The sequence below is a fragment of the Grammomys surdaster genome, unplaced genomic scaffold, assembly GCF_004785775.1.
Source record: "Grammomys surdaster isolate TR1022 unplaced genomic scaffold, NIH_TR_1.0 144, whole genome shotgun sequence".
NCBI classification, from domain to species: domain Eukaryota; kingdom Metazoa; phylum Chordata; class Mammalia; order Rodentia; family Muridae; genus Grammomys; species Grammomys surdaster.
In genome coordinates, this window is record NW_021604602.1 from 8,288,189 (window position 1) to 8,311,238 (window position 23,050).

Consider the following 23,050-nt stretch of genomic DNA (forward strand, 5'->3'; position numbering starts at 1 on the left):
GCCAGTGGGGCCTGCACTGGGTCAGAGCACGGCACATTGCCAGTGGGACCTGCACTGGGTCAGAGCACGGCACATTGCCAGTGGGACCTGCATTGGGTCAGCACGGCACATTGCCAGTGGGGCCTACACTGGGTCAGAGCACGGCTCATTGCCAGTGGGGCCTGCACTGGGTCAGAGCACGGCACATTGCCAGTGGGGCCTGCACTGGATCGGAGCATCCTTGACGGTATTCATCGTGTTGAGAACAAGGGAGGGAACAAGAAGCAGTCTGAATTACCAATAAAGAAGAGATGGACAAGATTCTCACCAGTCTTCATATTCCATAGGTAGGCCTCCCCTCTCCTAGTGCAGACTGCCCAACCCCTCCCTTGCAGTGAAAGCCATGCCTGACAAAGCCATTGCCACCATTATTGTCATGTAGCAGTTTTCCGTCTTGGAGAGCTCTTTAAGACACAGGATGTTGGGCTGGAGAGATGGCTCAGCGGTTAAGAGCACTGACTGCTCTTCCAGAGGTCCTGAGTTCAAATCCCAGCAACCACATGGTGGCTCACAACCATCCATAATGAGATTGGATGCCCTCTTCTGGTGTGTCTGAAGACAGCTACAGTGTACTCATCAAGAAAATAAATAAATAAATAAATAAATATTAAAAAAAAAACACAGGATGTTGGGGGTGGGGCATGGTAACATTCCTCCTGCAGGGAAGCTCCTTAAGCTCAGCATGTAAGCTTCAGGAAGTCACTGAAACTGACCAGATTCACTAGGGCTGTCCTCCCAGGCATTCTCCGATCAGCTGAGCTGCCTCAGAGGCTCGGACCACTCTCTAGCCTGTTCAGCTGCCTGTAGTTTGTTTGGGGGTATGCTTTTGTGAGCTGTCACCCATGCTTTGGCGATGCATTTCTGTTCCTGTAGACAACCCCTCACCTATATTCTTGTATGCCACCTCTGTAAAACTCATGGTTCTCTAGGTTGGGCTTCGGTGGCATCTGTACTCTGCTGTCATTGGTTCCCTAGCTGGGGTCGGTAGGTGTTTGCTCACATCTCCCCAAAATAGTGCCACACTACAAGCACTGAGCCATATCCCAGAACACAGCTCAAAAGGTCTTGTTTCAACTCAGTCCCCATAGATAAATAGTAAACTTTCTTTCTTGGCCTTAGCTGGTCATTTCCCTAAATGGAAACTATAGCCATTAAGTGGCCACACCTCATTCCCACTGGTCCCCACCCCGGCAAGCACCATTCTGTCTACCTTGTGAATTAGACTACTTGAGCTACCTCATTTACGCTTACCAGAGCATACCATGGCTTCAGGGTCTATCCCCTCATCTGCTCTGGTTGGTCAGGCTAGGCCAGGCCTGCCTTTGGGGAGAGGGTACCACTTCCCAAGAGCACTCCTTAGATGCCTGGCTCCCAACAGCCTACAGTGATTATGTTGGGCAGCTTACATGAGTAACAGTGGGCTCAGGAAGCTACTGCCAAGAGCCTTACCCACCTCTGTGATGGGGACACAACTTCAGGGCCCCTTCCTCTATACTAGAGAAACATCCTTGAGGGGTGTCATGGAAAGAACAGCCTGTAGCCTCCATCTGGCCCAGCCCTGGCCTTAGCTGTGTTTGTTTCTATGTTTCACCTACTTTAGGTAACTTTTAGCTCTAAGTTTGAGGGTCACAGAAAACACTACTGTGCTTATTTTCTCCCTCCTTTTCTCCCTCCTTTCCTGACTCTTACCACACAGACCTGGCTGGCCTTGAACTCAAGTGCTAGGACTAAGGTGTGTACCACCATCCAGATCTGGTGTTTTTTTGTCTACAAATCTTACTTCAAAGTACAGCAGGCAATGCCATGTACGGTTCCAGAACGGCTTGTGGTCGCCCAGAGAAAAACTTGGGCTGTTCTAGAAGTGGATATTCTTATCTTCCAGGGATCCAGACCGTCACTTGCCCTACCTTTGCAGGAGTCAGGCACCACCCTAGCAAGGCCGCCAGCCACTAGGCGCTGTATATGTGTAGTCCAGACCTTCAAGGGAGTCTAGCTTTTGGCTCTAGAGGCCTCAAAATGTTTTGCTGAGCAGTTGCTGTTGACGGCTGCAGTTCCACCAGTAGCCACCAGGTGTCACCAGCAACACACTCAGTATATCTTGGTGGCAGCTGGGACTCAGGATTGCTGACACTCCTAAGTGACTTTGGCTCCTGTCACCTCCATCCAAACCCAGAGCAGTCCTCAGTTCTGTTCAGTCACAGATGTGCTGTGACCTCAACCAGGGCCTCCTGAGCGCTCTTTGAACCCCCAGCATGTTATCCTTCCTGGTATGGGTCTGGCTTGTTGCTCTGCCAGACACGCAGCAGCTGGAGCTGGCAGGTGTGTTGGATAGCTAAGGGAGGGTCACCATAGTGGACTCTAGAGACAGTCAATATCCCCCACTTCTCTGTCAGGAGTGACCTGCCAGGAAGACATCCTCCCCTGAAGGCTGTCGCTGGCGCCTCAGGGACCAGTTCCCTGAAGGGACCCACGCCACACCCTTCACCTCCAACCCACACAGGGCTCCCACACCTTGCACCAGAAAGCAAACCACAAACTTGAAAAGCAATTTTTATTGAATTTGGAGGGACAGTTTCTTATTATAATAGTAAAAATGCTGAAGTTGAATGTTGTAAAAAACATGGTGCAGCAATGGCCAGTATCTGGCCAGGAGGGGACAGGCCAGGGTGACAGCGGGAGAAGTAAAGCCATCTAAAAGGACAAGTGCTAGGAAAGGGGCTCATGTGAGGCGGCTGCTCCCAGGGCGTCCACCAAGAGCTGCCACACAGGAGCGGGAGGGCAGGGGCTCTTCTGTCACCAAGATTAACATCCCCTAAATGCTTTTGAACAGCATGGTACACGGCAACAGTCTGGATTCTTGTTCCTCTGTCAACCTAAATTGAGCCCTGGCCATCCCATCCAGCCCTAGGGCTGAAGCGGCTCTGTGCCCTCTCCCACCCCAGAGGAGAGAGCCAGCTAGCATACCACAGTGAGGTGCTCTGGTGCCTTCTCGCTGGACTTTGGCTCTGGACCCTAGAGACAGGTGGCGGCCAGGGTAGACAGGCCATTGGGGACAGTGACAGGACCCACCCAGACCCATGAGCCCACACTGCACATGGTTGCGTCAGTCCTTAATAGTTTTCTACTTGCATCTAATTGTTCTGGGCACCGAGGCCACACGTCTGGCCTCAAACTGGATGAAATAAATTAAGAAAAACCCCAGGCTAGTTTTCCTCCTGACCTGGCTGGGAGGTAGGCTGCTACCCACAGTAGGAACATCCTCCCTGGTCCTGGAGCCTGGCAAGGTTCCTCCCCAGCGCATCCGAGAAACAAAACCATCAGGTACAGAAGATCCATGCGGGGCTTCTGGACTCGGTAATGCAGAGGAGCGCATAGCTGCCAGCCACTGCCCCAGGCCTCAGGCTGTGCCACTGGCTGAGTAGGAGAACTGAGGGAAGTGCGGCCTCCGCTCGCTGTCCACGCACTCCATGCTGTCATCTGTGGGACACAGGAGGGCTCAGACCAGGCTCCAGAAACAGCCCGCCCACCAGACACATGTAGAGGATACAAGGAGGCCCTGCGAGCGGGCAGTGACAGGCCCAGAATACTCACTCTCCGCCTGGTTGCTACCACCCTCCAAAGGTTGGTTTGTTGTTTTGAAAAATAAATAAGTGTGGGTTTGGGGCTGGAGAGATGGCTTAGTGGTTAAGAGCACTGGCTGCTCTGGTAGAGGACCCCTGTTCAGTCCCAGTCCCTACGCGGCAGCTCACAACCACCTTACTAACTCTAGTTCAAAGAAAAAAAGGCATTCCTGCCTTAGAGCAGGGTTGCCTCACCTTGATCAGGCGGCGTGATGGTGATCATCTGAGCTGTGAACTCCTCATCGAAATACCTGGTGTCCGTCTCAGAGGTGACCTGGGGCTTGAAGGGTGGGTTCAGCTGAGGAGCAAGAGGAGAACTGGTTATTACCGTGCTCCAGCCCCTCCTTCCCAGGCAATACTGACCTCCTGTGGGCCACTAGCAGGAAGGCACAGCTCTAGGAGGTGGAACTGGGTAGGGCAGTGTAGGCAGGGAAGAGCGAGTCAGAGACGTCCAGAGTGACAGAAGGTAGTAACTGCCCATCTCTGGCGGGTGGGAACTCCTTTTTCCCTGGTTATCATTTTCCTTCTGAGGTTTTTTCTTTTGGTTTTTCGAAACTGGGTTTCTCTCTGTGTAGCCCCAGGAACTACCTCTGTAGACCAGGCTAATTCAGAGATCCACTTGTTTCTGCCTCCCAAGTGCTGGGACCAAAGGCATGCAGTGGTGACACCATTGTCTGGCTCAAATTTCCTAAATATGGAAGGGCAGGAAGTCGACTTCAGGTGAGCTCACCTGCCTCACTGACAGTCCAGGAAGAAGAGATAAACTGGAAAGTGGTGTGTACACTAGAGGCTAACATCCTTTTGGGTCCCACAGGCAAGGATCCTCAAATGGCATCCCCCAGATCTGGTGTGAGGGTAATGCTACTACATGCCGACACGTGGGGTCTCTAGTGGGGTATGGGGCAGGAAAGGTGTCCCTTGTTTTCTAGAAGGAACATTCAAGGTAGGGGGCAGGCTGGATACACTGAAAGCAGGCTTGGTGACAGGGCACCCAACACATTAAGGTATGGTGCTGAGTCCACCTGCCATGTCCCTCATCAGCCTGGGCCAAGGGTACTCAGGAGCTGAGGAAAACCACACCTAGGGATGAGTACAAGGCTCTCTGCAGTGGCCTCCACTGTGTCAGAAGGGGGTGCCGTCCCAGAGTGAGATAAGGCTCTCCTTAGAGCTGGAGATACCTAGACATTACTCTCCACCCTCAGCTAGCTTTCAACATGGGGCACAGGAGATCTCCAGGCAGAGGGCAGGAGCAAGGGCACAGGTGGAGGCAACACAGGCACAATCAAGGGTCTAGAGAGGCCAGGCGACTGAGCAAGTTGTGCAGGGCAGCATACTACCCTCTACTGTGCGAGTAAGGAGGGTGTGCACACCCCTGTGGCTCTGTGAGGGCATGTGAGCCCAGCATGGGGGTCTGAGCCAGCGAAAACCGGAGAGTCAGAGTGTTTGTATGTGTGCACACACACATGTGATCCAGAGACGGGAAGTGTCCAGGGTGAAAGTGTATGTGTGCACACACACATGTGATCCAGAGATGGACAGTGTCCAGAGTGAGAGTGTTTGTATGCATGGACATACACCTGTGATCCAGAGATGGACAGTGTCCAGAGTGAGAGTGTTTGTATGCATGCACATACACCTGTGATCCAGAGATGGACAGTGTCCAGAGTGAGAGTGTTTGTATGCATGGACATACACCTGTGATCCAGAGATGGACAGTGTCCAGAGTGAGAGTGTTTGTATGCATGCACACACACATGTGATCCAGAGACAGGCAGTGTCCAGAGTGAGAGTGTTTGTATGTGTGCACGCACGTGTGATCCAGAGACAGACAGTGTCCAGAGTGAGTATTTGTACGTGTGCACACGCACGTGTGATCCAGAGATGAGCACAGTGGCCAGATGCACACCTTCTTCTCATACACATCCTGCCACACGATGTTGGCAAAGAATCGATGTTGCATGATCTCCTTGGCATCCTCGGAGCCCCCACCGAGCCTGTGGGGAGGAGACAGGTCAGGGCTCAGACACTGCACGCAAGGTGACAGGTCGTGGGAACGCTCTCAGGGTGGGGGTATCCCGAGCTGCGTGACCACCCCGCCCTGGCTACATGTGACTGAGACTACAGCAGGTACAGTGGGCAGCAGCACTCTCCAGAGGGAGGCGGAGCCGGAAGCCCTGGTAGCCCTTACCTCTGTGTAGGGTCCTTCTTGAGCAGCCCGGAGAGCAAGGACTTAGCCTCGGGGCCAAGCGTGCGTGGGAAGCGGATCTCCTCCATGAGAATGAGCTCGAACAGCTTCTCATGGTCCTGATTGTAGAAGGGCAGGCGGCCGCACATCATCTCGTACATGACCACGCCCAGCCCCCACCAGTCCACGGCACGGCCATAGTCGTTGTCCTCCAGCACCTAGATAGAGAACTCTGTCAACACATGTTGGGGGCACGGGAGGGGGTGGGGGAGCACACAGCAAGTGGCAGAGCACCTCAGGGGCCAGGTACTCGGGGGTTCCGCAGAACGTCTTCATGGTGGCGCCGTCCTTGATACCCTCCTTGCACAGCCCAAAGTCCGTTATCTTGATGTGCCCGTCCTTGTCCAGCATGAGGTTCTCCAGCTGTGTGGGAAGCCCCAGTTAGTGTGGCCACACTCCCAGTCCCTGCCTCCCCTGGTCCAGGAGCACACCTTCAGGTCCCGGTACACCACGTTCTTCTCGGAGTGTAAGTAGTCCAGGGCGGACACAATCTCAGCGCCATAGAAGCGGGCCCGGTCCTCCGAGAACACACGCTCACGGGATAGGTGGAAGAAGAGCTGCGGGGTGGAGAGCGCTGAGGAGGGCCTGCCTGCCTGAGGGCCCCCTGCCACCCCTGACCCACAGAGGGAAGGTTAGGGACTAGCCCCAAGGAGAACTGGAGACTGGGGGACTCCAGCAAAAATAAGACATCCCAAACCAAGCAGCGGCAGGCTCACGTGGCTAGGGCTGGCAGCACCAGTGAGCTGTACTACAGAGAGGATTACAAGGCTCTCAGAGGGACAAGTTCACCCATCAAGTGCCCAGGCCTGAAGCTGCCTATGGCCCTACCTCGCCCCCGTTGGCATACTCCATGACAAAGCAGAGGCGGTCGTGTGTCTGGAATGAGTACTTGAGGGCCTGAAATGGAAACAGGGCAAGCCTAAGCACTGAGGAAGGAGTACAGTGACACTGGCCCTCAGGCCACCCCAAGGCACATTTTAGTGTCTTGAGATAAGGCAGCACCGTAGCCCAGGCTGTCCTGAAACTAGGTTCAAGTGTAAGGACTATACCAAGTTCTGGGGTTCCCAAGAGCCTCCAGGTGGGGCGGTTGACACAACAGCTTAGAGCTTCTAGAACTGGTGTGCTGAGCCACCCCAACAGCCTTCCCATCATGGACAACAGGAGCCCCTGCTTAAAGGCAGTAAGCCCACAGTGCTGACCCTGGAACTTGGCAAGCTTCAGTCACAATAAACCCCGAGGGTCAGCCCGAAAGACGGGTCTCAGAGGACTGCAGGGAAGGAGACTTGGGGCAACTCAAGGCCTTAGCAGAGTGAGAAGAAGAGCAGACTCCCTCCTGCACACTACAGCTGTGGGCAGGCTTCCAGCCCCACCCCTCCATCAGCCCACCCGATGCCCATGAAGCCCTTGTGGGGGTGTGGGTGCAAAGGCAGCTCTGTGGGAGCGGCCCACTTAGGCCTACTCATCCCAATCCCGCAGGGGCCAGACTGATGGCCACTACTTACCGTAAGGAAGGGATGCCTGGAGTTCTGCAGGACACGGTTCTCAGTGAGCGTGTGGGCGACCTCATCCTGGAATGCAGAAACAAGTGAGCTCCCATCTCCCCTGCATCCCAATCCTCTCACCCTCCCTCCAACCCTGCGCTCCCTGCACCTTGGCAACGATGACCTCCTTCTTGAGGATCTTCATGGCGTAGTAGCGGCCTGTGGCCTTCTCCTTCACCAGGATCACCTTCCCAAAGGTACCCTTGCCCAGTAGCTTCAGGTACTCAAACTCGTTCATGGTCTGTGGGAGTTGACGGAGCCCAGTTAGGGAGAGCCCTGCTCACCACAACTAGCCTATAGTAATAAACATCTATGCCACCTTCGGCTTGACTGTGCAGAGAGAGCAAGGCTCCTCCAAGTTAGCCAACAGCAAGAGAGCTGGACACAAGCCAGGCCCACTCTTCCATCTGCCAGCCTGTGGGGTCAGTGAAGGATTCTGCACAATTTAGTTAGAGCACTGGGCCTTAGGAGCCAGTGAGTATCTTCATTTTGCTTTTCTTAAGTACTGGGGTTTCATGCATGCTAGACAAGCACTCCCAGTACATGTATCCTTAGTCCATGTCTGGATACCCAGACCCACACAGGAAGCCAGACAGGAATACCAGGACCTGCCAGGTCCCCCCACAACCCCTGACAACCCCAGCAGAAGCAGAGCCCAGACTCACCACACGGTGCTTGGGCTTGGCCAGGGACACCTCCATCTCTTCAGCCCCCGAGTTGTCACTGGGTGAGCCTGACCGGAAGTCCATCGTCTCCTCCTCCTGCCTTTTGAGTCCATCAGCCACAGTCTGAATGGCAGTGGTCCACTCTTCCCTGCAGGGGGTCAAGTGAGGCCTCAGGCGCCAGGAGGAGCTGTTCCATGGCTTTCACCCTCCAGTAGCTTGGCTGCCTGGTCCTGAAGCTGCAGGCATCCACCCAGAACCTCGGACTCCATACACTCAAGAGTATCAGAAACCTCAAGGTACCTGGGACACTAACATTTCTCCCATCATGCTCCACTCAACCCAGTGTTCCAGTCTAGTTCTCCAGAATGGACTCAGCAGAGGCCTCAGGCTCTCAAGCAAGCACGGGCCTGAGCAGAGGGCATAGCCCACTGCTCCTGACACCCTCTCTACCCCCTGCCCACTCACCGCTCCTCAGGTGTCTCCACATGGAAGGTGCGCTCAATGACTGTGGTCCACTGCAGGCAGCGGATGATGAAGGTGTTGGGCCTTGGCCGCTCTGTCTTCATCAGCTGGCATTCTAAAGAAGTCAGGGAGCGTCTATCTGCATACGTCCCCTGTTCCTCCCTGAAACTCTCCTCACAGCCCTTACCAGACAGACCATAGTCCCCAGACCTCAATCCTGTCCCATCCTCAGTTTAAAAGTGTATTTGCCGGGTGTGGTGGGTAACACCTTTAATCCTAGCACAGGTGGATGTCTATGACTTTGAGGCCAGCCTGGTCTACAGAGCAAGTTCCAGGACAGCCAGGGCTACACAGAGAGACCATGTAATGAAAAGCAAGTAAGCAAACAAACAAACAGACAAACACATATCTATTTCAGGGGCTAGAGAGATGGCTCGTTGATTAAAAGCACCAACTGCTCTTCCAGAAGACCAGAGTTCAATTCCCAGCACACATATGGCAACTCACAACCATCTGTAACTCAGGTTCCAGGGATCTGAGGCCCTCCTCCTGTCTCTAAGAGCACCATATACACACATACGTAAAACAAACACACACCTTTCTTTAATCACAAAATAATAAAATGTAAACAGTTTTAAAGTTTTTTGTTTGTTTGTTTGATACGGGGTCTTTGCTGTGCAGTTCTGGAAAACTCCATGTAGACCAGAAGTCTCAAACTATGGCAATCCTCTTGCCTCTGACCCTCAAGTACTGAATTTACAGGTTTTAGCCACCACTCCTGGCTTTTCTGTTTTTTCTTTTCCCTATGTAATCTAAGCTGGTTTTGAACTTGAGGTAATCATGCCTCAGCCTCCTGAGTGCCAGGATTACAGCATGAGCCACCACAGCCAGCTCCATCCTCTCCTAGTCGTAATTCCTCTCAAAGAGCAGAGTCCCAAGACCTGCCAGAGCTGCCAGATGTTCCGCTCTGGAGGTGAAGGAGCCAGTCAGGCTAGATCAGTTAGTCCTATACCATAACTACTTCTAAAGTTCCTCTTTCCTTCACCTGCTGTTCCCTAACTCATGGTAGGCCTCAGGGATTGAGGAGTAGACAGCCCACCCCCCCTTCTAGTACAGAAGTATCTTGCTGTTTCCCAAAAACATACAGAGTCTCTGGGAAAATTACACCTCTATGCAGCACCCAAACCCCACACGGGGAGCACACACAGGAGTGGGGATATCCGGAGCATCAACATCTGGTGGACACACCTATATGTACACCTTTAAGGGTGGATCTCAGGACAGCCTAGGCCCTGAGGGTATGTATGCAGCAAGAGGGCTTCCTGGCAAGGCTCTGTAAGGGAGGAGGGACTGAGGGGCCTCCCACATTCCATCGTCTGGGTCCTGGCAATGTGAGGGGCCTCCAGGCTCCGATGAATGAGCAAGGGGCAGTCTGCCAAGCAAGGGGCCAAGAGGGGCTTGAGGCCCAGCCTTGGGAAAGGCCTGTGTCAACATGGGGTGGGGGGAGGGGTGGAAAATCACCCCGAGCCTTGTCTCCAGCACATCTGAGACAGCCTGTCAGGCATGCAGATGAAAACTAGCACCAAGTGGGGGTCTTAAGCCCTCCCTCCAGAGCCCATCTCAGAGGAAAAGCTTGAAAACAGCCCCGCCCTGCTTTGTTCCCAGCTAGGCATAAACTGTCCACCTCCTGAGGCCCAAGACCTTGAAGGCTAAGCCCTGCCCACTGCCCGGCAGCCCCTTGGCTAGTACATATACCTATGTGTCTGCCCCAGAGAGGCCCCTTTCCTTCCTCCTGCAGAAGTAAGCTGAGATTCCTATCCAGCTGTAGAGGCAGCAACCTATGTTAAGCCCTGAGGATCTGGGGCAGACCTGGGGACTGGCCAAGTGACGGGAGATGGAAGCCCCTAGGATCTGAGGTGAGTCAAACAGAGCTACCTGCAGGGCAGGAGCATATCAAGAAGGCTGTGGGGATAAATGCAGACCAAGCTATGCTAGGCACAGACTCTACACCCCAGACTACAGCCCAAGGAGAACCCCAGAGTCTGCAGTTAGTAACCGCTCTGGCTTACTGCTGCTGCTTAACACTGTCAAACTTACCCTTGTCCAGCTCCAGGCAGAACTGGGTTGTGACAATGTGGCACAGAGAACAAGAACACAGCACCTCGGCCCCAAGCTCTCAAGACAGTTTCACAGTGGCCCCAACTTTATCACCCTCCCCAATTCTGGAGCAGGGCTGACTCCCACTGGCATTCCAGCTAAAGGAGACACAAGACCCATAGGGCAAAGGGCTTCTGATGGCCTTCCCTGGGAGAATTACGGAGACAGTCCCTGGGATGTCATTCACTCCTAGAGCTGGGAGCTTCTCCTCCCACTGTCTACTCAAGAGTTTCCAAGGAATGGCCTTGAGTGGCTGTTTAATCCACAGGGACCCTGGTCAACCCACCCTCTAGATCAGGTCCAGTCACTACATGGAGACCCGTCAGTCTTCAAGCAAGGACTCCCTGGCCCTGCCAGAGCTGGCCATTAACCAGTCCTAGAAGAGGTGACACTCAGGGCCAGCACTGCCCAGCACCCTAGGACAACAGGAGGCTCTCCTCGGGTCTCTCAGTGGGCAGTGTTAGCCTCCCTGCTGGCCTGCCTAGCCACCCCATCCAACCCATGTGGCTAAGACACTTACGTGCCACTGAGAAGTTGTTGAGTGGGGCCTCTCTCTGCTCCACATCCTGAGGCCGTTCCTTGTAGCCGATAAAGGTGCCATCATTCTTGAGGAGGAAGTAGCGTGGCCGCCAGGTTTTAATATATTCCCCTGCAGGGGATGGGAGACATAAAGAGCTACATGTGAACTCTACTGTGAGGACCCAGACACCGGAGAGGACCCAGGCACACAGATCCAGGTAGAGTACAGTGTGAGGTGGGGAAGGGACCTGGGACACTTCAGCTTTCCCAGAAGGCACTGGCACCAGGGCACAACTGCCAGTGCACCTTGCTGGGAGAATCATCTAGGGGTCTGCCTGTACAGTAGACCCAGGAGGTGCCACAGCTGGAACAGTGCCACGCCCAGCTGAGTCCCGCCCCGGTCGCCCAGGTACACGGGAACATTGTTCCCTCCAGTTTTGCAACATCAGCCATACGCAGGCACCACGCTCAGGAATCAGAGCAGATGTCCTCTGTGATCTCCCAGCGACTGTCATTTTTCATACTGACACCCGGAAAAAAATGTTTAATTTACATTTTGCCGAGCAAGGAGTCTGAACAACAGGGAACTAACTAATTAGGCAACTTCTTCATCTGAGGGGACACTAGGTTGAAGATAGGAAGGGCAGCCCACAGGGCTGGGGTCCCTCAGCTCTGTCTAGGATAAAGTCTGCCTGCTCCACTGAGCCCTAAACAAGGATACCTGAAGGGATGTGTGGTGAGCGATGGCTTGTCCAGGCCACCTACCACCAGGTGCTCCTGGGCACAGACCAAGTCACAAGGTCAAGCACCGTGATCTCGGGCATAAGGCAGTGCCCCAATCTCACTCCGAAGCCCCAGGGAGGGTGGCCATCTTTCCTTCTCTGCCCTCTTACAGTATGTACCACACCTGGGTGTTCCCTGAGAACACTTTCCCAGGTGAGACACAGTCTACTCAGTATATCACCACCTTGGACCCCTCCAGGCTCCCAGGACCCGCAGGGGCTCTGGGCAGCATACGGCAGGGCTCTACCCGTGATCCACATCCCACCATCTAGCCCCTTCCAATGCCTGGGAGGTGTTTCCAAATAGCAGCCTTGTTCTGCCAAACCCTCCACACCCTGCACAACGAGGGATGAGAGAGAACCTAAGGGATGCAGAGGGGAGGCTCTTGGAGCCCAAGGAAGAAGTGAACAGAACCACTACGAAGCCAAGACTGCCACTCCAGGGGCGAGCAGCTCCAAGAGCTAGGGCTCCCGTCTTCTTGTCACCACTGCAGACCTCCTAGGCCTGTCAGCACTGATGCAGACCCCAGCCCCACAATGGACAGGGGCTGCAAAGCAAGAAAGTCCTCCTGACTCTTGGCGAGTGCCCAAATGTGGCCAGGACTCCTCCAGGGCATAGGTAAGTTCATTCTGAGTCTCTTCAACGGCCTACAGTCCACATGTGACCACTAGGGTACCTCTAAACCCAACCCTGCCTCCCATCTTTAGCAGCCTGAAGCCCAGCTCTCCAGCGCAGCCAACTCCTACCGCTATTGGGGGCCTCAGAGCAATTGATCGCCAAAGGCAACCCTCCCTCATTAGGAAGAGGGTCTGAGACCTTATAACGAGGACACAGAACAGGGTCCCTACCCAGCTCTGCAAAGTACCATGAACGCCTACGGGCACCAGCTCTGCTTCTGACCAGGTGGCACACACCTGCAGGTATTCACATGCCCCGAGTCCCAACGACAGCCCCTCCCCTGGCACAGGGCCTAAAGGGTGCCATGGTAGGCAGGGGCTCAGAGTAATACAGCAGAGCACTGGGGGGTATCCCGGGCCACCCGCCGTGTGTGCCCACCCGCCAGCACCAGTCTGGAGCTGTCGGCCCCTGATGGAGTACCTCGCATCTCAGCAGCTGCTGCTCCCCGGGACACTAACTGAATACGAAGGCTGATGAGCCACGCACCCGCGCCCCAGAAATCCATCTTGATTTACCAACTGCTGCCCATCCCACTGTGCCCAGTGTGGGCCCCAGCTCTGGCCCCACACGGAGACCACCACCCGGACCCTGAATCTCCTACTGGCTCTGAGCCTTCGTGACCACCCCCCAGGCCTGGCAGAATCTAGACCTGGAGATAGAGACAGGGTGGCACTTACCAGGCAGAGGACAAGGTTAGGGCCCAGCCCCACAAATACACAGAGGGCCTAGGTGCCCTTCCCCTCCCCGGCCACACAAAGCACACAAAGGCCACGTGGCCAAGGAGAAACGTAAAGTGAAGTGATCTTATGATGTCTTTCCCTTTCACAGGAAAGGGGGCCATGGCTCTGCCACACACACAGATCTCTTTCTTTATCTCCTGCCTCAAGGTCTAGCCAACTGGTCACTGGAGGTACTGGCTGAGCCAGCTGCAGCCTGGGCTGTGACTGCATGTTAATGAGTTCCATCCAGACAGACCCCAAACCTTACTCCACTGCAGAAATGGGCCACTAGGATAGACATAAGAGGTGGCTGCCTGGTCCTCCGTGGCTCTACAGTATCTAGGAATACTCCTGCCTACCCTAGGGGTCTCTTCTGGGAATACAAACATTGGCAGGCCTCCCTCTTCTCTCTTCACAGTCCAGCAAGAAGAGACTGGGCCTGAGCCATTCTGGCCTCTGTGGAAGTGCTAGGCTCTGACCCAATCAGGCTCTTCTTGGCTTCCTTAACCCAACTGGATGCTTGATACCCTGAGCTCAGGCGAGTCCAGTTGAGTCCAGCACAGCAGTAGCCAGGGCCCTCCACCTGTCCACACAGCTCTGGGAATCCAGGTGCACATGGTCCACGAGAGCTGCCGGGCTCCTCCACTTGGAATTGCCTTACCAGGCCCCACACGGACAGATGACAAATGACCAGGCGCCACCTCCGCAATGTGGTCCCTGTGGCTCTTGAGGGCAGAAGCCTGACAACAGCTTCTCAACGAGAGAACAGCAGACCCCTCAGGGCTAAGTCCAGCCTCACACCACAGTAAACTCAGCTGTCCACCCTACACATCTGCAAGCCCATCCGGGAGGTCTCACACCTGGTATGCACAGATGACAGGCGGTACCCACTCCACCCAGGGACCTGCTCCATCTTCTAGCATCAAGACCAGCACCTAGGAAGAGGCAGGGGCTCCCCAACAACTTCAGGGCCCACCTCCACCTACCCTTCTAAGACCAGATCCTGTCCAATCCTAGGGGAAGAGGTACCCAGAGGTGCTTCACATTGATGTCAAGGTCTAGGCCTTCTAGCATCTGTGTGGCTTAGCCTCCAAGTTTCTCCACCAGGGCCTCCTGCACCTAAATCATCACACTAGGAAAGGGGGGAGTTGCACATGGTCTTTAATCCTAGCACTCAAGAGGCTGAGGCACAACTAGCATCCTCTCACACTGGCCTGGCCCCTGGGCCTTGATCACCGTGAACATTCTCTCCAAGTCCCGGGTTCTTGGGGAAACTGCTGGATAAACACTTTGCCGCAGTAGCAGTGGCAGTGGCAGGCGGCAGCTGGCAGGGCGCCAGGCGGCACCGAGCTGTTTCTCCACAGCAAAGTGAGCCCCAGCAGGCCCGGGGAGCAGGCGCCAGCTGACAGCAGCGACCAAACGTCCCCTACCACCAACACATCCATCGCACCGACAGCTGCCGGGCGCCCATTTACCTTCTCCAGCACATTGAGCAAGCGGTTTGCTGATGGCAGCCCATCGGGGCCATTAGCCCAGCTCCTGCTGCCTTCTGGGCAGCGGGTGGTCAGCAGGTGGCAAGGTCATCTCCAAGGCCCAGCCTCCCAGGCTCCTGTGTAGATCCTCAGATCCATGTCTCTTGACCCCCCAGCAGACTCAATGACCAAGAGCTGGGCCAAGGGGCCGACAGTGGAAAGTTGTGCTGCCCATGAGCAGGTGAACCCCAGGTCTGCTGTTACGGGATATAGCCCAGGTGTAGCCTTTCTGAGAGGGGTGCTCATGTGTGTCTCACAGGGTGGGGCACTAATGGCAGTGGCACTTCACTGGGCCTGGGGGAGGGGGGCTTTTGCACAGCCCATGAATGTAAAATCTCATCTAGGAAGAAATAGGGTTCACTGTCCCCACCAGCTCTCTGGAGAAGCTGAGGCTCAGATAAAGGGACCCTAGTGGTCACAGAGAGGCAAGAAATAACCAGAGTTGACGGACTGCCAGGACACAAACTGCACAGGCAGGCCTCAGCCGAGAAGAGCTAGGATACAGCAACCACCCAACTGCAATGCGGCGCAAGGTCTCCAGCTTCCTGGAATCCACTGTGGGTAGCCCGCCTCTCCACTGCCACCTCCAGCCCAGCTCCCTGAGCTACAGCGAGCACTGGTCCAGACTTTAGTCTACCCACCCACATCTTACACTACCTACCTCCTCCACAGCACTCCCCACCCTCCCCGTAGCAGAAGGAAGGCCTACAGCCCCGCCCTGCCATACACACAGCACAGCCCCAAGCCTCCCATACCACTCAGATCATCCCTGTCAGGTTAGTCCCACAGTTTTTGTGCAAGCCACATGACCACCGTCCTATGCTGGCTTTTAGCCTCCCTACACCAGCCTAACCCCTCTCAGCCATCCTTCTTCCCCAGACACGAGACAGCTCACAGACCCCACAGATGTTCCTGTGGTGAGTCCCAAAAGCTGCACCCTCCCCTTACCCATCCTCCCTCTCTACCTCATTGTGGCACAGCCCACGAGGCCCAGAGAGGGTCCTGTAAGATGGCAGGTGCCCTCAGGCCTGCTGACCCAAGTTTGATCCCGGGATCTACATGGTAGAAGAGAAACAACTCGTAAGTTGTCCTCGGCACATATGCACGCTGGCTGTAACACATGAGAGTTCCCCTCCCCTGCACACATAATGCACGCACCACACACACATACACACACACACACACACACACACACACACACACACACAACATTTTAAAAGGAGGCCCAGATAGAGCACAAGGGAGAACCCTGCCCCAGCCTTGCCTTCACCCTACAGATACCAGAACCTATGTGGGCCAGTCAGACCCTGGCCAAGGGTAGGGAAGCCTTCTCTTCTAGAACAATGTCTTGGGGGCCACCACCTCCTAAGTCCTATGCCAAGAGCCCAAACAAACCAACAAAGCAAAAACACACCGGGAGGCCATGCATAGTGGTACCACTTGTATTCCCTGCACTCAAAAGGCTGAGGCAGGAAACTCACTTGAGTTCAAGGGAGTCAAGGCTACAAAGTAAGACATTATCTCAAAAAACCCAAACCCAAACCTAAATGAATGGAGGAGAGGGGTGGGGGCGGGGCGGGGCAGGGGTGGGGGACACAGGCCATTCAGAGGCAAAAGATAGTGAGGCTTTTGAAAGTGAAGCATGCAGTTCCCTGCAGACAGGCCTCTGGCACTAAGGGGCTCCTAGCTGTTCCTCTACCCACCGGGCAGGGCTGGAGTCTAGGTCTTGGCTGGGCAGACTCTTCTGGGGAAGTGCTGGGTGTGGGTGGATCGCCAGCCATGGTGGGGTGGCTAGGACAGCCACAGCTACTGTTACAGGGAGGGCCTGAGGGTTAGTGCTGGCTCTGGGCCTGGCTCGGGTGTGACAGGGCAAAGGACTGCCAGAGAAGGACAGCAGTTCTCCCCACTACCCCATGGCACTTCTAGGAACCAGCCTGATGCAAGCCCTCACGCTATCCTAGCAGCGACAGTAGGTCCCGGTTCTGGCCGTCCACACAGTACCCCAACCCCTTCCAGGTCTCAGTAGTTCTCTGCACCGTGCACTCGGCCACTCTGCAGAGCTGGCAGGGCCAAGAGGCTGCCCCAGACCCAGCAGCTCAGTGGGGTCCCATGTCCGCACACTCTTCCTCACCTCCTGGTGACCTCCATGTGCCTTGGCCCCACTCAGATAATTCTGTCCAGAGGATGGTCCTCAGGAAGCAGAGAAAAGTGCTGCCCACTCTGGAGTCACCAGGCTGGGTCAGTACTGACCCTCACACCCCAGTGGAAGGCTGCCCAGCTTCCTCTTTTGTTGTTTGTTTTTAAGGGAGAACTCAACACGCTCACAAAACAGGAAACTCAGTCCCAGCACCAGCCAAGGCTCAACCACAGCCACACATGGCAGTGTACTGTCCTACTGTCCCCTCCACGGGTGGGCCCAGAGCACTCAGTTGCCACCTCTGACATGCTTACCTCACTCAGGCTCAGTCCCCCCACACGGCAGCACTACTGTCCCTAGGTGTTGACCTGCCCGCTAGGCTCAGGACCCTTGACCCTGCCCGGAGAGATCATGAGTTCAGCACTCACTGACGCACACCCAATGCCAGGGAGCCCCAAACTAGACAGCAGCTTCCCTCCATCCTCGCCCAAACTCCTTCCACCTACCAAGTATTAACCCTGTGAGAACAGCTAGGCTCCTCCTACCCTGCTGGGCCCCTCAACCAAGTCTGCTGAGTGAGCCCACGAGGTGGCCCTGCAGTTGGTATGTGCTACCTACTCCAAACACGTAACCCTTTGTTCACTGTGTGTCTCTGCGTCTCCTGACCCACCAGGTCTAGCCAACTGCTGCAAGATAGGAGACACAGACAATGGCTAACCTGGCCAAGAAGACGAGAGAAGATTCTCTGGCTACAGTCTCTGCCAGGGCAGCTCTCATGCATACAGCCCAGCAAGCCTCAGGGATTTGAGGGGAGAACCCCAAAGACTAACACACAAGGCCTGTGGCCTCAGTACACAGCTCACTGCAATCTTCAGGCTGAAACCAGAGGTCCCGGACAAGTACACCCCAGGCAGACTGTTAAGACATGGCTTGTCAACCCCAAACCTCTGCCTCTGGGGGGATACATGACCAGCACTGAGGTTTACCAGACCAGTCACCCCCTCATCTCTAGGAGCTCAAGCCCAGCCTCCCTCCCATAGGTCTACGTTGTTGGATGCATAGGGAAGCTACCGCCCAGAGGCTAACACCCAGTCACAGATCAATGTACAACCAGAATGTCTGCCCTGATACTGGGCACTGGGGGCACTCTCTGGCCCAGAGCACCAACAGGGCTCCTGGGAAGTGGCTTGAGGACACTTCCTGAGAAGTGGGCACCTAGCTCCCAAGGAATTGGAGAAACCTGGACCTGGGGGTCTCTGTATCCATAGAGTGAGGAGGAGGAGCATTCTCTCTTCTTTGCCCAAATAGCTCTGAAGGCATGGTCTGCCCACAGCGAGCTTGGGATACAGCCAAGAACCAACGTGCTCTGAGCCCCTGGCTGGACATGGGAGACTCAGGAAAGATGAGTTCAGTTCCCAGTCAGCAGTGCTATAACTTACAAAAGCAACAAAGAGGGAGGGCTATGAGAGATATCCAGGTGTCTGAGCGATCATGGGACACTAAAGACAACCGCAACAGCCTTCCCTCCCTGCCTACCCCAGCCAAGTAAGACAGAGCGGACTCAGAAGTGTAACATGGTAATCCAAGACAGGGAGGGGCTAGAACTCCAAACTAATGGAGCCCACAGCATACAGGGCTGGGGGTGTTCAAGGGAGAAATCACCAAGACAGTCTTTCTCAGCAAGCAGCAGCAGGCCAAGCTTGAGTCTTGGCTGGCCCAGAGCAGGGCAGAATAAGAGGATCCAGCCCAGGAACATGACATACAGATGCCATTATCGCCCGCGGCAGAGCCCCGACCACCTAGGCCGGAGCTGGAGGAGGACCATGAGAACAGCACATCTCTTCTCGCCTGAGGCTGGGAAGACCCCACCCCAAAGACAGAGGGTCCTTGTCTGTTCCACAGGGTGGGCAAGCGTTGTGTCCACTTGACATCCCACAGGTAACACACTGTCTCACCTCTTTACCCGCCATTTCCAAGGCATAAAGGGGAGATGGAGGCCTAAAGAACTCAATGACTTTCTCCTGGAGGGGGACAATGACAGAGCTGATAAATCAGGTTCAAACACAGCCTCTGCATGCCCACAGGGCCTAATGTCCTATTCTGCCTGGCCCCTTCAGAAAGCTCAGCCACAAGGAATAATATGACAACCTCTAGGCCTCAGAAGGGTTCCTACCTGAGGAGATGTCCAGGTAACGTGAGGCCCAGCAATATCTACGTTGGCCCTAACTCTGACAGCCATATAACATACATCTGTCCATGAAATAGGCTGTGAATGGCCTGGGGTTTGGAAGAAGAGGGAGCCCAAGAGAACGAGTCACATGATGACAGAGAGTTGAGGCAGACAGACAGCAGGGCATGACCCAGGGATCTGAGCTCAGGCGGCAGGACGCTTAGCGGGCCAGGGAAGGATGCACTGGAAGAGACATGGAAGGCAGGTGGGGGCAGGATACCCTGGAGCCAGACAAAGAGCACAGGTCACAGCCTCCTGGCCAAGCACAGCACAGAATCCTCCCTGCAGCTGCCAGACTGGGACCTCTCTGGCACACTTGACCACATCTTCCACCCTGGCTTGAGCCCTCCTGGGTCCCGACCATCCTCCCCCACCTCCTGTAGCTCCTGTGGCCCTTGCCCCTCGCTGCTCGAGCTGTATACACCCCACGAAGCCCCAGGCCGACTTTTGTCCCCACCTCCCATCTTCTGTGTCTGGATCCTCCCCCCTGCCACCCAAAAGTACAATTCCTTCTATAGAGAGCCAGGAAGAAGAGTGGGAGGAGAGGCTGGAACTGGCAAGGATCACCCTAGGGCTTCCGGAGGGAACAGGTCTACAGGAAGAGGAAGTCAGAAGGGGGTGAGATGCCTGCCCTGGGGCAAGAGCAAGTGACTGTCCTCGGGAACTAGCTTTGAAACTTACTCCTGGCAGGCTGGAGGAAGAATGGCGGGTGAGCTGGAAGGTGAGGGGCCTGGGGAGAGCGAGTCTCAGTCAGCTTTTCAGTTCTAATGCCGACAAGCCCCTTTTCGGGACCTCTGCTGATGAGGAGCCCCCTGACTTCAGGAATCCAAGCCGAGGTGGGCAAAGGGCCAAGCCGAGCAGCCCTGCCCTGCCTGCCCTCAGGAGCCCTTGGGCAGTGCCCAGGCTACCAACCTGCCAGCCCTAGAACAGCAGCCACGTCCTTGCTGCCTTCCAGGAAAGCCAGGAGCGAGGCAGCAGCAGCTGGCCCCACCCCCAATCCACTCACGGCAGGCCCTGCACAGGGCCTCAGCCTCTGGCCAAGAGGCCCCAGGAGGAGGCCGTGACCTCCATACTATGGGAAAAACTGGGCCTGAACACTCCTGAAACAGACCTAGAGCCCCATGATGGGAAGGCACCCTCCCTGTCCTGCAGGCCTAGACGCAGCAATATGATACGGCTACTGACACTGCCTGCTGGGTCAGTGCAGCCCCCCTGGTTCCACATCTAAGAGCTGGGCAGACCCAGGCTCAGTTCCGCTCCTCCTGTAGAGCACAGACTGACCTCGTTTGTGCAGCCAGCCCTCTTTCACAATGGCGACGTCGTTCATGGTATCCGTGGCCCCCACAGACCGGGGTAACCCAGGGATGCTCAGAATCTCTTCTCAGCAGGCTGAGCCCAGCCGGCCTGGCCGCAGCGTCTAGAACAAGGCAAGGAAGTATGTGAGGCAGGGTCCTGCTTGGGGTCAGCTTTCATGAACCGCAGAGGACCCACAACTACCCGTGTCCCCTCATGGGAGCTACCCGTCCCTGGTTCCCAGGTTCCCTCCTCACCCTTACTCTCTGGCAGCCTGCCTGACTTCTCTCTAAAGGTTGCTATATAAGACCCTGTTCCAGTAGATGCTACACCCAGATCTAGGCCTGGTGGTCTGAGGAGCAAGGCTGGCCTCTGCTGGAGCACTCGTTTCCAAAAGACTTTTCCTGTTGGTTGGCTTGCTCCATCTGCTACCCCAGCAAATAGGCCACCTCCTCCAGGCAGCCCTGACTGCTTCTGCTCTGCCTCATACTAGTGAGAGGTTCTTATCACTCATTCTCACCCCCCCCCCCCACAGTCGAGGAGACCTAATGCAGGTCACAGGGTTCCTATGGCTCGAGTTAGGAACACAGGAACGCAAACACTGGAGAAAGTACAGGTGGATCAGGTAATGGATAAAACAGAGACAAAGTCCTTCAGGACAATACTAAAAGCTCCTCAGGCAGAACCTCAGATGCCCTCAGAAACACGGCACCCTGCCTCTTGAAGCTATCTCGTCCATTTGGCGAGTATGGACTAGACCATCTATGGTTCAGTCGAGCCTGGGACAAAGAGATTTTGAGACAGCATGCTGGTAAGGAATACCCAGAGCAAGGTGGTTACGGCCCACAATGACAGCATCCAGGAGCCCACAAACAGGGCAGGTAAGGGTCCTGCAGTGGCCAACTGGCTAGCCTGCGCGAAGAAAAGTCTGCCAGCTCATCTTGCAAAGATCACCCCCTTTGCTTCTCTGCTGGAAGTACGTCTAGGTATCCTTCAAATATTGCCAGCTCTGGACATTCTGGGAGCATGCATTTGGACACCCCTTGACCAGGAATCCTGTGCTGTCCCTCCACCCAGAGTTCATATGGACAGGCCCAGGAAAAAGACTGTGAAACAGATCCCAACTAGGGTCTACTACAGCTGACTGACAGCCCCCTATGTCATCTCTCTAGACCAGAAGGCACAAGCTGGCACCCAGAGTCGTTGTCACTTTGCCTTGTCTGAAGCTAAAAGTGGAACAAAAGGAAGGCCCGCTGCTATGTGTCAAATGCCAAATGCCAGAGTAGGAAAGACCACACCTGGCCCAAGAAGGAAAGAGTCCTTCCCTCAGCAAGCAGGTGGCCACTGAAAACCAGAAAGAAAAAAGATAAGCCAAGAAGAAATCCCAGCTCAGTGTCTGTCAGGGTGGGTGTGGCCTGGAGGCAGAGGGCTGTACTGCAAGATCTCTCTGTGGATGTCCCCTACCCCCACCCAGCCCCAAGGTCTGCTGATGACAGTCAGCTGTCCAGAGCCATGTAAAAATAAATTCATACACATGGAGTGAAGAAACACAGCAGTGTTAACGCCAATGCCCACATCCAGCAGCCCTGAGCATGGGACAGTCTTCCCACCATGCCTGTGGAGGGCCTTGCCGTAAGGGCATATGGTTGCTATTGTTAAGTCTTAAAGAGTTCAGCCCCTCTGGGACACTGGCCCGTGAGCCACACGCCCAGCTGGGGCCCCACCAAGGCGACTCGCCCTTCACTTTAGTGATGGCTCTAAGCAGTCAAGGCTAGCCACCTGGAGCAAGACCAGGGGCCTGGGGGAGGAGGAGTTTGGCCACATAGCAGAGGCCCAAGGTTCCACCACCGCCCAACTTAGAAACCAGTCCTCTCTAGACAAATCCATCAGCTCGGCCAGTATCCGGGATCCCGGAGGCCGAGCCCACGCCTGTCCTCCAGGCCCCAACACCTCCAGAAACCACCTAGTCCAGGAAGCAGCTTCCCGGGCCCAAGAGGGCTAGCAGTCCTTTGTGGGCTAGCCTGGGCACCGTGCCACCGCGCACAACTTTCTGTCCGTGGGAAATGAGTTCTCCTTCCCAGGGCCCTCCCACCGCACGCAGGCCACGGGGCGAGCCTTTCTCCTACCCTCGCTGGCCGAGTGCCCGGGCAGCCCCAGGCCCCAGGGCGCACCGGCCCCCACTGCGCACGCTAACAGCGCCCCTCTCCCGCGACCTGGCCCCGCGGAGCGGCCACCCAAGGTCACGCAGCGGCCGCCCGCACCCTCGCCGGCGTGGGCCTCCTGCGCGACCAGCCCGGCCCCGCGCGCTCCCCGCCCAGGCCTCCTCTCGGCCACTTCCTGCTCTTGCTCCGAGGCGCGGCGCGGCCGGGAACAAAGCGGGGTGGCCGCGGCCCGGAACAGGGCGCGGCGCGGGCACTCACCGGGCCGCCG

General features: G+C 55.6%; 1 protein-coding gene across 2 annotated transcripts in view; it reads right to left on the bottom strand.

The window, feature by feature from the left end:
• Positions 1-2,576: 2,576 nt before the first annotated feature.
• Akt1 (AKT serine/threonine kinase 1) overlaps positions 2,577-23,050 on the bottom strand; it is a 21,427-nt gene continuing 953 nt past the window's right edge. Inside the window, exons 2-14 of one of the 2 annotated variants that reach the window (XM_028764551.1) lie at positions 20,609-20,744; positions 11,250-11,378; positions 8,576-8,687; positions 8,111-8,258; positions 7,555-7,686; positions 7,407-7,472; positions 6,733-6,801; positions 6,336-6,461; positions 6,139-6,267; positions 5,848-6,062; positions 5,566-5,653; positions 3,855-3,957; positions 2,577-3,516 (exon numbers count right to left, since the gene is read on the bottom strand). In XM_028764551.1, coding sequence (XP_028620384.1) covers positions 3,437-3,516; positions 3,855-3,957; positions 5,566-5,653; positions 5,848-6,062; positions 6,139-6,267; positions 6,336-6,461; positions 6,733-6,801; positions 7,407-7,472; positions 7,555-7,686; positions 8,111-8,258; positions 8,576-8,687; positions 11,250-11,378; positions 20,609-20,654 — 1,443 coding nt within the window. In that variant the 5' untranslated portion in view covers positions 20,655-20,744 and the 3' untranslated portion in view covers positions 2,577-3,436. Of the gene's footprint in view, positions 3,517-3,854; positions 3,958-5,565; positions 5,654-5,847; positions 6,063-6,138; positions 6,268-6,335; positions 6,462-6,732; positions 6,802-7,406; positions 7,473-7,554; positions 7,687-8,110; positions 8,259-8,575; positions 8,688-11,249; positions 11,379-20,608; positions 20,745-23,050 lie in introns of those variants that run through there. The other variant, XM_028764552.1, reaches the window with a different exon arrangement.